General features: G+C 48.8%; 1 protein-coding gene across 1 annotated transcript; it reads left to right on the forward strand.

The window, feature by feature from the left end:
* Positions 1-1,029: 1,029 nt before the first annotated feature.
* Positions 1,030-1,380, forward strand: LOC134479086 (large ribosomal subunit protein uL23-like). Its single transcript, XM_063261355.1, has one exon. It carries the CDS (start codon positions 1,030-1,032, stop codon positions 1,378-1,380), a length of 351 nt encoding a protein of 116 aa, XP_063117425.1.
* The last annotated feature ends 14,439 nt before the right edge of the window (positions 1,381-15,819 follow it).

A 15,819-nucleotide genomic window follows, 5' to 3' on the forward strand; every position in this document is an offset into this window, starting at 1 on the left:
AGAGTTTCTCTGTGTAGCCCTGGCTGTCCTGGAACTCATTCTGCAGACCAGGTTGGCCTTGAACTCAGAGATCCACCTGCCTCTGCCCCCTGAGTTCTGGGATTAAAGGCCTGTGCTGCAACTGTGCTGCTAGGGGTTCTGCTTCGACACACGAACCAGGAGGAAACAGAGGTTTGTGGCCCATTGAGCTTCAGACACTCGTGAGCAGTCAGCAGGGCGGTTACTCAAGGCTGGGCTCACTTAGTCATGGGTTTTCCTCCTCAGTTTAAGGGACAAGAACAGGGTAGGGAGCTGGGCAGTGGTTAGGACAAGAGGTCCTGTGGAGACTCCAGTTGAGAGTCACATGAGGCTGTGTCACTCCAGTACTGAGTGTCTGGGCTGCCCATCCCCATTTCTCCTGAATCTCCTCAAACCTCCTTGCGTTCTCTTGAGGGTGACAGGCTAGGTAGCGAGGGACTGATGACTCCCTAGTAGCACGAGCTCCAGAGACAGGGAGAGGACTGGGTTCAAATCCTAGCTCAGTCACTCCCCCTTGACCAAGGCAGGCTGCTCGGCCTGTCTCAGCACGAGTGGAGCTGGAAGGCTAGGGCTGTGGTTCAGAAGTCAATCATACAATATTCCAGAGGCAGGGCTGGAGAGATGGCTCAGTGGTTAGAGCACCAACTGCTCTTCCAGAGGTCCTGAGTTCAAATCCCAGCAACCACATGGCGGCTCACAACCATCTGTAATGAGATCCGATGCCTTCTTCTGGTGTGTCTGAAGACAGCTACAGTGTACTTATATATAATAAATGAATAAATCTTTCAAAAAAACAATATTGCAGAGGTTCAGGGTCCAGTACCTTTCCCACCCACCACCCACACACATCTACCCCCAGCCATCAAGCCTGTTTACCTGAGTTCAGTTCCCAGGATGCACATGGTAGGAGGAGAGAACGGACTCCCTCAAATTGTGCCTTGAGTGTGCTGCACGAGTGTGCCGTCTGCACAAACAGTAAACAAAGAAAATATAATTAAGCTTTTCACCAAGATGGCGCCGAAAGCGAAGAGGGAAGCTCCCGCCCCTCCGGAAGCTGAAGCCAAAGCCACGGCCTTGAAAGCTAGGAAGGCAGTGCTGAAAGGCATCCACAGCCACAAAAAGAAGACGATCCGAATGTCACCCACCTTCCATCGGCCAAGACCCTGCAGCTCTGGAGGCAGCCAAAATATCCTGGAAAGAGTGCGCCCAGGAGAAACAAGCTTAACCACTACGCTGTCATCAATTTCCCGGACCACTGAGTCAGCCATGAAGAAAAGAGAGGACAACAACACACTGGTGTCCATTGTGGATGTCAAGGCTAACAAGCACTGGATCAAACAGGAGGCCATGAAGAAACTCTGACGTTGATGTGGCCAAAGTCAATACCCTGATACGGCCTGATGGAGAGAAGAAGGTGTATGTTCTTTTGGCTCCAGATTACGATGTTGCCAACAAGGTTGGGATCATCGAAAGTGAGTCCAGATGGCTAAGTCTAAATATATGCTTTTGTTTCACCATAAAAAAATGTAGGGGTTGGGGATTTGGCTCAATGGTAGAGCGCTTGCCTAGCAAGCGCAAGGCCCTGGGTTCGGTCCCCAGCTCTGAAAAAAAGAAAAGAAAAAAAATGTAATTAAAAGAAGACTAACGAGGCTGGAAAGATGGCTCAGTGGTTAACAGTGCTTGCTTCCACGGGGCTTGTGTTAGATTCCCAGCACCATGTCTGACAGCTCACGACTGCCTGTAACTACAGCTGGGGGGATCTGACACCTCTGATCACCATGGGAACCTGCAGTCATCACTCACATGCACATACCCACAGGTGAACACACACGTAATTAAAAATAAAAAGAGTTTGGTTCTGGAGGGATGGCTCAGTGGTTAAGAGCACTGTCTGCTCTTCCAGAGGTCCTAAGTTCAATCCCCAGCAACCACATGGTGGCTCACAACCATCTGTAATGGGATCAAATGCCCTCTTCTGGTGTGTCTGAAGACAGCTACGGTGTACTCATGTACATAAAATAATTTAAAACAAACAAAAAACCCACTGGCTGCTGCTCCAGAGGTCTGGCATTCAATTCCCAGCACCCACATGGTGGATGGTGGTTCACAACCATACAGGGTCTGATGTCCTCTTCTGGTGTGGAGGAGTACATGCAGATGCACACCCATATACATAATTAAACAAATAAATTTAAAAACAAACAAATGCATTTTTAAAAAGGAGTAGAGTAAATAAGTAGGGGGAATAACAGCTCCACTGAGGCCGAGTGTCGTGAATTAAGAGATCAGGGCAGGATCCCTGGAATGAACACACAGCTCAGTGCCAGAGTGCTTATCTACCATGCCTAATGCCCTAGGTTCCATGCACACACATGCACACATATGCTCTCACACACACGCACACATACACTTTCTCACAAACATGCACACTCACACTAGAATACAGATACATTCACACACTCTCATACACATGAACACACACACTTATACACACACACACAGTCATTCACACACACACCCACGCAACTTACTTTGATGCACATACATTCACACACATACTCTCTCACATACACATATACTCTCTTGAGTACAGATACAATTACACACTCTTTTTTTTTTTTTTTAAGATTTATTTATCTAGGGGTTGGGGATTTAGCTCAGCGGTAGAGCGCTTGCCTAGCGAGTGCAAGGCCCTGGGTTCGGTCCCCAGCTCCGGAAAAAAAAAGAAAAAAAAAAAAAAAAGAAAAAAAAAGATTTATTTATCTAATGTACACTGTAGCTCTGTCTTCATGCACACCAGAAGAGGGCATAGGATCCCATTACAGGTGGTTGTGAGCCACCATGTGGTTGCTGGGAATTGAACTGAGAACCTCTGGAAGAGCAGTCAGTGCTCTTAACCACTGAGCCATCTCTCCAGCCCTCACACACTCTCATACACACACATCCGGTTGGTTGGTCACAAAAAGCCACATTCACGTGCTCCTTCAGACTCCGGAGCATTCACAGTCAGTCACACAAAACTCGGCACACTCATAAACACCCATCAATACGCCTATCTGTCTGTCTGTCTGCTTGTTTATTTAGAGACAGGTTCCACTGTGTAGCCTTGGCTGTCCTGGAACTCACAATATATTAGACCAGGCTGGCCTCAAACTCAGAGATCTGCCTGCCTTTGGCCTCTCAGTCCTGGGAGTAAAGCGTGCACCACCATTCCCGGCCACACACAATTTTACACTCAGCTGTGCACAAAGGCACATATTCTGATATATTCGCACTCTTCTATCCACCCACTCAGACACATGCACTCACGTGTACATGTCCACTACACTCACGTGGACGCATCCCTCATCCTTTTTTTTTTTTTAAGGATTTATTCATTTATAATATATAAATACACTGTAGCTGTCAGATACACCAGAAGAGGGCATCAGATCCCTTACAGATGGTTGTGAGCCACCATGTGGTTGCGGTTGCTGGGAATTGAACTCAGGACCTCTGGAAGAGCAGTCGGGGCTCTTAACTACTGAGCCATCTCTCCAGCCCTTCCCCTCATCCTCTTGGTTGTAGTTGTGAAACAATGCAGGCTGATCCACATAGGTAGGTGAGGGTGACCTTGAACTCATAACCCTCCTGCCTCTACCGAGTGCTGGGATTAAAAACACGTACGGGAAAGGATGTCCATACACCCACACACCAAGTATATAGCGACATTCACTTTTTTTTCTTTCAGAGACAAGTCTCCTCACTATCGTCCTAGAATTCACTGCATCTAGATCAAGCTAGCCTCAGACTTCCGCAATCCTCATCTCTGTCCCCCGCTCCCCCGGGCTAGGATCACAGGTGGAGATTACCTGGTTGACATTCACAGACTAATACACACATTCTTAAACTTCATACTTAAACCAGATTGTATCTGGACCATCGAGACACACACGTATTTTGCACACAGTTCTGTACACTCTGGGACATTCACAGCCACTCTTAAGACATACGGTGACTTGTTGGGTCACGGGCACTCACATAACTTCCTCACCCACCCCCGCGGCCATCTCCTTCATAGGAGTTCCTGCCAACTACCAACTTGTCTGGCTTTCTCCCCCCCACCTATTTCCCACCATCCTCTGGGGCCTCCGGGGCCTCCCTCCAGAGCCCTCTGGGGGGCGGGGGAGGAGAGGGCAGGGTTAGCCCTGCTGATGTGGCAACGCAGTTCACCTGCAACATAGGCCACACCCTCCACTAGGCGAGGTTTAAAGGAACAGCATTCCTTGCGGCTCACGTGGTTTGGTCTGTAGCCTGTGTTTCTCAGACCTGGGAAGGTGAGACTTGGAGAGGGCTTAGAGAATACTTGGGACTTGAACCTAGTGTCTAGAAGGAAGGGATGGCTATACCAGAACAAAAAGCTGGAGCCAAGGCTCACTTTTTTTTTTTTTTTTGTGGTGGGCATTTGTGCCTGCTCCTCTTCCGTTCCCAACCTCCCTAGCAGGCACTCCCACCGTTTGGCAGGCCTTGTCTAGGGAGCCAACACCATCTGGGTTCTGTGCCAGAAACCTGGGTGTCCCCCCCCCCCCCACATCTCTCCCTGAAGAATCTGTCTCTTATTCCTTTTTCAAAGCTGGGTGAGATGTGCTTGCCCAGTGGGCATCCCGGCTGGCTGGTTACTTCCTAGTCATGTGGCAGGACCAGGCTCTCCTCAGGTCTGCCATTGTCTCCTCTCTCTGAGAAACACTTCTACCTATCAGGATTGGGGAGTTAACACGCAGGTAAAGTGCAGCAGGGGCCAAGGCCAGAGACTTGGGATTGACCTGGCAAGGGGACCTCAGAGTCATAGGGACATGCTGAAAGGGACCAGGTCTTCCTGCTGGACCTTGCCTTTCCACACACCGCCTCCTAGTGATCCCTTAGCTTCTGCCTTAATTCAGTGTGGTTTACTCTGAGGCTCCCTCTGCTCTCAAATTTGCCTGGCTTTGCTGGTGGGAGGAGTGTCTGGGAGGTGAGCAGGTAGTAGAGATGGAGAGGGGTCAGGGAGACCCAGCCATATCTTCTGGAAGTCACCACTCTAATGGAGAAGAGCTAACCTGGTCTGCTCCTGGAATACTTGCCCTTTGCCCTTTCACCCCCAGTGCTAGGAATTGAACTGGGTGTCTTGAACTCCCTAGGCCAGTGCTCTACATTGAACAGCACCCCAGGGGTTGGGGATTTAGCTCAGTGGTTGAGGCTCGCCTAGCAAGCGTAAGGCCCTGAGTTCGGTCCCCAGCTCCAAAAAAAAAAAAAAAAAAAATGAACAGCACCCCAGCTTGGACTTCCGGCTTACTCAAGGAAAGCCAATCTGTCCCTGAAGTTCCAGAACTAGTGAGCTAGAGAGATATGCTGTGCCCAAAGCACACTTCTGATGGAAGAGGCAGTCAGATCCAAGAGTTCTTGTGCTGTAGGGAGGTACACTCCATCCCAAGGTCCCTGAAGTAGCCAGGACACATAACACTTCCCCTGGGACACACAATCTACTGGGGAAACTCACCCTCTCTCGGGGTTACCAGCTGGAGAAAGAGACATAATCTCTTTTCTCAGGGACTTGAGTTCCATTTCCAACCCCCATATCAACCAAGTGGCTCACAAAACACCTGTAACTCCAGCTTCAGGGCGCCAACATCCTCTTCTGGTTTCCCAAGGCTTGCGTGCGTGCATGTGCGCGCGCACACGCAAAGAACATAAATAATATTTAAAGAAACAAAATAGTTTCACGGGTTAGGAAGTTGAAAGGTGGGTTGGGGATCTAGCTCAGTGGTAGAGCGCTTGCCTAGCAAGCGCAAGGCCCTGGGTTCGGTCCCCAGCAACGAAGAAAAAAAAAAAAAGGAAGTTGAAAGGTATGGCGTGAATGCACTGGCCATGCAATGCTCTCACTTGGTAAGGCAGGGTGCACAGGGCCCACATTCCCAACGCCCAGGCTTCAAAGGCACACATTCCAGAATTTACAGGCGTGATGCTTATTCGTGGGATGTGCGCCGACTGCCCCAGGCAATGGAATGACCTCTGAGGATTCCTTGAAGCCATTAATAGAAGACATACATGCCCTCAAGGTCACCACTGTGTAATCAGAGGGAATTTGGATTCGGCAAGAAATCTGGAGTCACGTCATGGCAGAGTGAGCTTGTAATCCCAGCACTCAAGAGCTAGAGGCAGGAGTTCAAGGTCATCTTTGACTACATAATGAGATCCAGAATCTGTCTCAGGGATCACGGAGGGGTGGGACCAATGGCTTGTTGATTGAGAGCACCGATTACTATCACAGAGAACCCAGATTTCATTCCTAGCACCTACATGGTGGCTCACAGCTACTTATCACTCCAGTCGCAAGGGATTCAACAGACGCTGAGGGCACTAGAGACACGGGGTGTTTATACTCACATAAGCATGCAGGCAAAACCGCTCATACACAAAACATAATTAAAAAAAAACTAAGAAAACAAACAAAACAGATAGGGTTGATGAGTGAAGGCGTTTGCCACCAAGCCCGACAATCTGAGTTCGATCCCCAGATCCCACATAATAGGAGAAAACCAGCTCCCACAAGTTGTCCTCTGTCCAGCACATGTATAAATGTAGGTGGCTCATGACCATAACACAGACACTTGGGAAGCATGGGCAGGATGAATCCGAGGGCAGCCTGGTCTACAGAGAGTTCCAGGATAGCCAGAGGTATACAGTGACATTTTGTCTCACAAGGTAAAACTACAAAAACAAGCCAGTTGTAGTGGCACACACCTTTAGAGGCAGGGGGATGTCTGTGAGTTCAAGGCCAGCCTGGTTTACAGAGGCACCACGTCTAGAGCAGCCTAGGAGTCAGAAGGAACACTCCAGAAACGGCAGAAGGAACTGCTGAGTCGGGGGTCTGCCGATGCCTGTATTAGGAGTAAGTAGCTTTGTGGGAGTCCCACAGAGTCTGAGATAAGGCCCCAATGATCCTCGCTTGGAAAAGGAATTTATTTGCATTTTCCCACTCAGGGTCCAGGTAAGAACCACGTTGACTGCCAGGCTGTTCCTTAGGAATTCCCCTATTCCTCCTAAGAGCGATACTATTGTATTTTCCATTTTAAAGCCAAGGAAACACAGTCCCAGGAGTCCAGAGACACAGTGGGGCGAGGAGGCTGGATTTATACTCCAGTCTCCTGTGTGTAATGTCTGGCTTTTACTGTGGAGTCTGCAGCCCATGGCTTTCCAACTGGTGGAGCTGGTGGTGCTATTGTTATATTGTTATTTGTTTGTTTACTTATTTATTTATTGTGGTACTGGGGATTGAACACAGAATCTCATGTGTACTAAAGTCAGCTCAAAGATAGAGCTGCATGCCTAACCCATACCTAGCACGGGATCGTTTCTTTTTTTTTTCCGGAGCTGGGGACCGAACCTAGGGCCTTGCGCTTGCTAGGCAAGCGCTCTACCACTGAGCTAAATCCCCAACCCGGGATCGTTTCTAATCATTCCTGTTTGTGTATGTGTTAGTCTAACACTACGTCCTCTGTAACCCAAGCCGGCCTCTAGCTCAGCTATGGAGTGGAGGATGACCTCGAACTTTTGATCTTTCTGCCTCAACTGAGTGCTGGGATTAGAGGCACACTCTAGGGCTGCTTGCATGTTAGACAAGCACTCTGCCTACTGAGCCATATCCCAGTCCCGTTTATTACTAATTACTGCTTTGATGATGGGGCTCACCTCAGGCTCCGCCCTCCAGGTTTTTTTTTTTTTTTTTTTTTTTTTTTGCACTGTCGGTTCTGAAAAGGCAAGTCCGGGGCGCCCCCGCGCGGTCACGAGAGGAAACACACGTCCTGCTGTGTCAGGCATCTGAGTGGGAAAAGTGATGTCTGTGTGCGCCGCCTGTAGGCTGCACTAGACATTGCAGGCGAGTTAACCAGTGGAAGCCGTGGGTGCCTTGATAGGCGCTCGGCAGAATGACGGTACACAGCGGTGGGAGCAGAGAGGACAAAGGGAAGGAAGGGAATAACCACTGTCTCTTGTATGCAAAGAGATCAGCATCAACTTCCCTTCCTTTCTTCTGATGTTTTTGTTTTTGTTTGTTTGTTTGTTTTTTTTTTCAGAGCTGGGGACCGAACCCAGGGCCTTGCGCTTGCTAGGCAAGCGCTCTACCACTGAGCCAAATCCCCAACCCTCTCTTCTGATGTTTTTGATTGCTTGGTTTTTCGAGACAGGGTTTCTCTGTGTAGCCCTGGCTGTCCTGGAAATCTCTATAGAGAAGGCTTTCAATTCACAGAGATCTGCCTGCCTCTGCCTCCCAAGCGCTGCGGCTAAAGCCATGCGCCACCAAGTCCCAACTCCCTTTCTCATTTAACATACACACCTATCACAGAAGCAAAACCTGACCTCCAGGGAGGTTAAGAAATCTGCCTGTGGCCACGACCCAGCGCCTAGGGAGTAAGCCTGAGGTGGTCCAGCTTCTGGTTCCCACCACATGGACCATAAGCCTCCGGAGGTCCAGGGCAATGACACCTAAGTGGTAGAGGGGGGATTGGATGCTGGGTGCTATCAATCCTACAAGTGTGACTCTGTTTTCTTTTACTGATAATTAATTTATTTTTATTTTATATGAATTGGTGTTTTGCCTGTGTGTATGTCTGTATGAGGGTGTCAGGTTCCCTGGAACTGGAGTTGCAGTTGTGAGGTGCCACGTGGGTGCTGGGAATTGAACACGGGTCCTCTGGAAGATCAAGCAGTGCTCTTAACCGCTGAGCCATCTCTCCAGCCACCAAACCTGATTTCTTATGGACGAAGGGACTTTCTGGCAGGCTCCACCGGACAGGAGAGCTCTGAGGATTCACTGTAACCATGCAGGTAATGTGTCTCGGTGCCATCCAGCAAGGAACATTGTTTATCTGCATGCTGGGGGTTATGTACTGCTGGGGGTTGAACCCACACGTGCCCAGTACGCACTCTACCCGTTAGGCAAAGGCTGTGCACAGCCTTATTCCTCTAGCTTTGCCTTATGGAAAAGCTGCAGGTCAGGCATACAACTATGAATTAATATAAGTACTGTTCTTAGTATCTCTAATGCCTGCACTCAGAAGAAGCAGGGAATCGCAAGTTCGAGGAGAGTGTGAGCTACTCAATAATACTAGAAACATTTTAAAGTTATTTGTTTATTTATTTATTTTCCTACACAGGGATCCTCTGTGTAGCCCTGGCTATTCTGGACTTCCCTCTGTAGACCAGGCTAGCTTTGAACTCACAGAGATATACCTGCCCCCTGCCTCTAGAGTACAGGGATTATTAAAGACATGCACCACCATGGTCCGGCCATAAAAATGTTTGTTTGTGGGGTTGGGGATTTAGCTCAGTGGTAGAGCGCTTGCCTAGGAAGCACAAGGCCCTGGGTTCGGTCCCCAGCTCCGAAAAAAAGAACCAAAAAAAATGTTTGTTTGTTTATTTGTTTGAAAGATTCATTTATTTCATGTATGTGAGCACACTTGCTGTCTTCAGACACACCAGAAGAGGGCATCTGATTCCATTACAGATGGTTTTGAGCCACCATGTGGTTGCTGGAACTGAACTCAGGACCTCTGGAAGAGCAGCCAGTGCTCTTAACCATTGAACCATCTCTCCAGCTCCCAAAACTATGTTTTAAAAAAAAGAAAAATTAGAGAATGTGCTTAGCATCTAAGAAGACTGAGTTCCTGGCTGGAGAGATGGCTCAGTGGTTAAGACCACTGACTGCTCTTCCAGAGGTCCTGAGATCAATTCCCAGCAACCACATGGTGGCTCACAACCATCTGTAAAGAGATCCGATGCCCTCTTCTGGTGTGTCTGAAGAAAGCCTCAGTGTACTTATATATAATAAATGAATAAATCTAAAAAAAAAAAGAAGATTGAGTACCATTTTTTAGCTTGAAAGAAAAAAAAAAAGAGGGAAAAGAGGGTTGGGGGATTTAGCTCAGTGGTAGAGCGCTTGCCTAGCAAGTGCAAGGTTCTGGGTTTGGTCCTCAGCTCAAAAACAAAACAAAACAAAAACAAAAACAAAAAAACCCAAAAAAGGTTGGGGATTTAGTTCAGTGGTAGAGTGCTTGCCTAGCAAGCAGAAGGCCCTGGGTTCGATCCCCAGCTCCGAAAAAAAAAAAAAAAAAGAAAAAACCCAAAAAAACAACAACAGCAGCAGAAAAAAAAGAATGATTTTTGTATAGGGGCTTGAGTGATGACTCAGCAGTTAAAAACACAGACGACTCTTCCAGAGGACCCAAGTTCAATTCCCAGCACCCATGTTAGGCAGCTCACATACTGCCTGTAACTCCAGATTCAGGGGCATCCAAAGTTCTGGCCCTATAGGCTCTTGCACTCATCTGAACAAACACACACACACACACACACACACACACACACACACTCACTCACAGTTATAATCACAGATTCACACACACACACATTCACACAGTCTCTCATACTCTCTCACACTCAGACACTCACACACTCTCACACACTCATACACACTCACACACTCACACAAACTCTCACACACACTCACACACATATTCACACACACTCACACACACACAATTTTTTGGAGCAGGGTTTCTCTATGTAGCTCTGGCTGTCCTAGAACTTGCTCTGTAGACCAGGCAGGCCTCGAACTCACAGAGACCCACTGCCTCCTGAGTGCTAAGATTAAAGACATGTGCCATTACTGAGGGTTTAAAGTTTTTAAATAGACAGTGACAGCTAAAATTTCTGGGTCCTTTGATGAAACACTTTTCTTCGAGTTCATTCTCACAATAAACCTGTCCTGAGATGGGTCTCCCAGTTTTGTGGAGACCATAGCCTGTGAGTGGAGTAACTTTCCCAAGAGTACCCAGTGAATACAGTTAGCTGTTGGGCCCCATCTAGCCTCTCACAGGATTCATGTCCTGCTTCAAGAGAGGGTGACCTGGAGAGTCCTGTGGGGCGTCTCAGACCCATTTTTTTCCTACCTCAGGGCAGCGTCAGTACAGGGAAACCAGGCAGAATGGCTTCCCCTTGGGTTAAGTGATGGGGTTTTCAGAGCAACTTCACACCATGCGCTCCTGACTGAGACTCTCATCCGGTCACAACAGTCCTATGAAGAGAGTGTCGAGGGTGCACTTTACTCTCAGAGAGCCAGGGCCTAGGGAATGCTGCTCCCATAATTATTAGGGCAGGCTGTACAGTATGAGCAGGGTGAGGGGGGACTGTTGTTAGTGTCTCCCATGCTGCTCTCTAGTGCTCCCCACTTCCTAGGTCACCTCTGTGACAATCATAGCCCTGTTCATCTTGCATGACTCAGGACCTTACGGACTCAAGACTGATTAAGAATGCTCATGTCTCTCTTACTTTGTCTTTATTTATGTGTATAAATAGGTCTTAGTTCTGTTCTGTTGCCGTGAAGAGACACCATGACCAAGGTGACTCACCAAAAAATAAAGCATTTAATTAGAGGGTTGCTTACAGCTCTGGGGGGCTAATCTGTAACCATGTATAACCTCGGAACAGTAACCGAGAGCTTACACTGAGATGACAACCACAAGGCAGAGAGAGGTGACTGGGAACGGTGTGGGCTTTGGTGTTTCCTGATGTCCCATGATGAAGCCTCAAAGCCCACCTCCACTGACTCACCTCCTCCAACAAGGCCGCATCTTCCAATCCTTCCCAAACAGTTCCACTAACCGGGATCAAGCATTCAAATAGGAGTCTACGGGGGTCATTCTCATTCAAACTATCACAATGTATGTCTGTATGTCTGTGTGGATGTGTGCTTCCTGTGTGCTGGGAGGGGGCACACACCTTTAATCCCAGTACCCAGAAGACTGAGGCAGGTGAATCTCTTGTGAGTTCGAGGCCAGCCTGGTCTGAAGAGTAAGTTCTTGGAAGGCCAGGGTTACACAGAGAAACCCTAACTTAAAACAAACAAGTCAAAATAAACCACATGTGGGTGCCCATGGAGGTCAAAAAGGCATGTCAGAATCCCTGGAGGTGGAGTGACAGGTGGCTGTGAAATATCTGAGCTATGTTAGAACTGAACTCTGTCCTCTAAGAGAGCAGCAGGTGCTCCTAACTGCTGAGCCATCTCTCCAGCTCCTGTCCTCTCCCCTCCCCTCCCCTCCCCTCCCCACCCCTCCCCTCCCCTCTCTTCCCTTCTCTCCCCATCTCTAGTTCTTTCTGTTTGCTTGTTTTTCTAGGCAACTGCTCTACTACTGAGCTAAATCCCAATTCCCAGCAACCACATGGTGGCTCACAACCATCTGTAAGGGATCTGATGCCCTCTTCTGGTGTGTCTGAAGACAGCTACAGTGTACTCATCATTTATAAAATAAATAAATCTTTAAAAAAGCGAGAGAGAGAATTGAATTTGAGGTCTAAGCACCAGGTCATACACACACACACACACACACACACACACACACACACACACATATAATTTATAGTCTATAGTCTATATCACTATCACTCAGCTAAATATCTCTCTTCCCACTCTTCTCATTTGGGTGTTTGGTGCCCCTCAACCTTTGTGGCCAGGGCTTCCTGAAATTCAGTTTTGCTTTGTTTTGTTTTTAAATGATTTATTTATTTATATACATGAGTACACTGTCGCTGCCTTCAAACACAGCAGAAGAGAGCATCAGATCCCATTACAGATGGTTGTGAGCCACCATGTGGTGGCTGGGAATTGAACTCAGGACCTCTGGAAGAGCAGTCAGTGCTCTTAACCACTGAGCCATCTCTCCAGCCCCCTGGAGAATTCAGTTCTCGTCTTGGGGGTTTTAGCAGTAAAGAGGCTCACTCGCCTGAGGCCTTTGCTGGAAGAGGGTTCGTGAAAGGAGTGTTTACAGGGACACGGCCTTGCAGCAGACACTACCCTGAGCCAGAGGAGTTAAGGGCAGGCGGTCTTGCCAGGAAACCTGATAGCGAATCCATGCATGAGACACACGCTAGCTGTAGCCTTTGGTAGAGGACTGTGATCCTTGCCCAGGAGGACCTCACTGTGGGACAAAAGCCTGATAAATGGCTCAGGTTCCGGCTACAACTCAGTGGTGGGGTGGGACCTGGCATGTGCCAGGCTTTGGGTCCAGTTCTCAGAATAGCTAGGAGAGTGTGGGACTATTGCAGTCACTCTCTCCTCTTTTTTTCTTCCCTTTCTTTCTTTCCTTCAAGATAAGAGTTTCTCTTTATAGCCCCAACTGTCCTGGAACTCACTCTGTAGCCCAGGGGCTGATATTGAACTCACAAAGATCCACCTGCCTCAGCCTCCAGAGTGCTGGGATTAAAGGCCTGTGCCACCACCACCCAGCTCTCTCTCTCTTCTTTTTTTTTTTTTTTTTTTTTTTTTTTGGTTCTTTTTTTTCCGGAGCTGGGGACCGAACCCAGGGCCTTGCGCTTCCTAGGTAAGCACTCTACCACTGAGCTAAATCCCCAGCCCCCTCTCTCTCTTCTTATTCTGCTGTCTCCACCACTGAGGGCAGAAGGCCCTCAGTGAGACTGTGGCAGGAATCAGCTCCTGGGCAAGCAGGGCAGCAGAGAGATGGAGTGGGGGATTAGGCAGAGAATGGCTGTGTTCCTCTTCTTGGGTTCCACTTTGTGGATACATTTATTTTTGAAAGCACCCTCTGGGTCTGGCTCAGAAAAATCCTCTTCTTATCTTCCCAGGTCCAGTCTGCCCTGTCCATGAGGCAGTCCCAGAAAGGACCTCTCCCCACCCTGGGCCCCTGGGTGTCAGTCTCTATGGCTACATTGCTTAGCCTAGCGCTCAGGCATTGTTCTCGATGCGAGCTTGCACTCCCAGGTGAAGGTTCTGGCAAATTCTACACAATGGACTTCTTGCAGACCTGTGCCAAGAAAGCCATTTCCTCTGATACAGACTCAGCACAGACCAAATGTCGATGTGTGCCAAGGGACTGAGTCCCGTGACCTTGCTCACAGAACGCCCCCTGGGTGGATGCAATCTGGACACGCATGTGCGTGCGTGCGTGCGTGCGTGCGTGCGTGTGTCTGTCTGTCTGTCTGTCTGTCTGTCTGTCTGCCATGGTCCACTGGAACTCTACAGTGGTGGATAGCATGAACCTGGCATTCAGCCAGGATAACACGTTGCCTGAACTGATCTTGATAGAATCGCCCATCCTTCTTGTCTTTCCTCCATTCACTCCATTCAACCAATATTTGTTAGTTTTCATTGTATGTGCACGTGTGTGTATATCACATGTGTGTGTGGGCACGGTGGCATGTGTGCCAACTTGTGTGGAGTTGATTCCCTTCTTCCACCTTTACGAGGGTTCCGGGATTAAATTCAGTAGCAAGGCTGGCTCAGCATAGTGTCCTGACACTGAGACTGTCTAAGAGAGATTTCTATTACATGCCAGGCCCGTTGTTAGCTTCTGAGGACGCAGCACTGAGGATGCCACAGCTACACAGTCCCTTCCCCTCTGGGGCTTCCATTCTAGTGGACAATGCAGGAAAGTTAGGAATTACAAATGAACACTACTGCCGGGTGATGGTGGCAGCACGAGGCTTTAATCCCAGCACTGGAGAGGCAGAGGCAGGCGGATCTCTGTGTTTGAGGCCAGCCTGATCTACAGAACCAGTTCCAGGACAGTCCAGGCTACACAGACACTGTCTTGAAAAACAAAAACAGGAAACAAACCAGGGCAAAAACAAAACAAATGAACACTATTGAGTTGTTAGGAGTTTTTTGAGATTTCTTTTCTTTCTTTCTTTTCTTTTTCCTTCTTTCTTTCTAGACAGGGTTTCTTTGTGCAGCCCTGGCTGTCCTGGAACTCACTCTGTGTTGTGGTTTGCCCTGAGTTATCTGTATTTTGATGCTAATTCCGCTGCCCCAAGGACAGCTGCCTAGTCCCTGTCAGAACTCAGGTAACTTCACCAGAACCTTCTCTCCATTGAATTTGTAAAATACAGGTGAGGGGCAGGTATGGGATAGAAGGAGGCCTGTCATTGGATGAGAAGGAAGGATGGGCGGGAGAGAAGTTTGAAGGGAGAGGAGGAGACTGGAAGGGAGAGAAGAGACGGGAGGGAGAGGGCAAGAAGCCATGGCAGGTGACATTAAGATTCCACTCTGGGGATGGGGGTTGGGGATTTAGCTCAGTGGTAGAGCGCTTGCCCAGCAAGCTCAAGGCCCTGGGTTTGGTCCCCAGCTCTGGGAAAAAAAAAAAAGATTCTGCTCTGGGTATTTACAGGTTATTATTAATGTTCTTAAGGGATGGATGTATACAGGGCTTTGTATGTTTAGGTGAAGGGGGAGGCAGTCCCTGTCCTGTGATTGCCATCCTTGCTGCCTGTTGCCTAGCACCTTGGGGTAAACAGCAGGCTGGCAGGCCCTGCCCTTGCTCCCTTCCTTCTCTCTGACTGGCAACAGCTGTCCAGCAAGCAGCCGGAGGCTCTGCCAACCTCCTCCCCTGGAATATTTCAGGGATAAGTCAGAAAATGACCAACTGCCTCCGAATCTCTTCTTCCATAGACCTTACATGGGTATATTGGGTTGCTCTGGGCTTTTCCCTTCCTCCCTTTGCAGTCTACAAAAAGATGCAAATACACAGCCACAGGAGGCACTCCAGAGAGTATACAGCCGCCTTCAACACCCCTACCCCTACCTCTCAGCTGCCACGCTGGCACACGGCGCCCCCCTCCACCCCCAGGCTCACAATGGCACTCACTCATGGTGATGCACCTGCTCCGTAGTCGCTCCAGCCAGCACCCACTTCGCCTTAGGACATTCACACCTGACACAGTCACCCTGCTCTCACATCATAGAGTTGCATTCTCACACGTCCACCCAGGACAGGA

The sequence above is a fragment of the Rattus norvegicus genome, chromosome 5 (assembly GCF_036323735.1).
Source record: "Rattus norvegicus strain BN/NHsdMcwi chromosome 5, GRCr8, whole genome shotgun sequence".
In the NCBI taxonomy this organism is placed as follows: domain Eukaryota; kingdom Metazoa; phylum Chordata; class Mammalia; order Rodentia; family Muridae; genus Rattus; species Rattus norvegicus.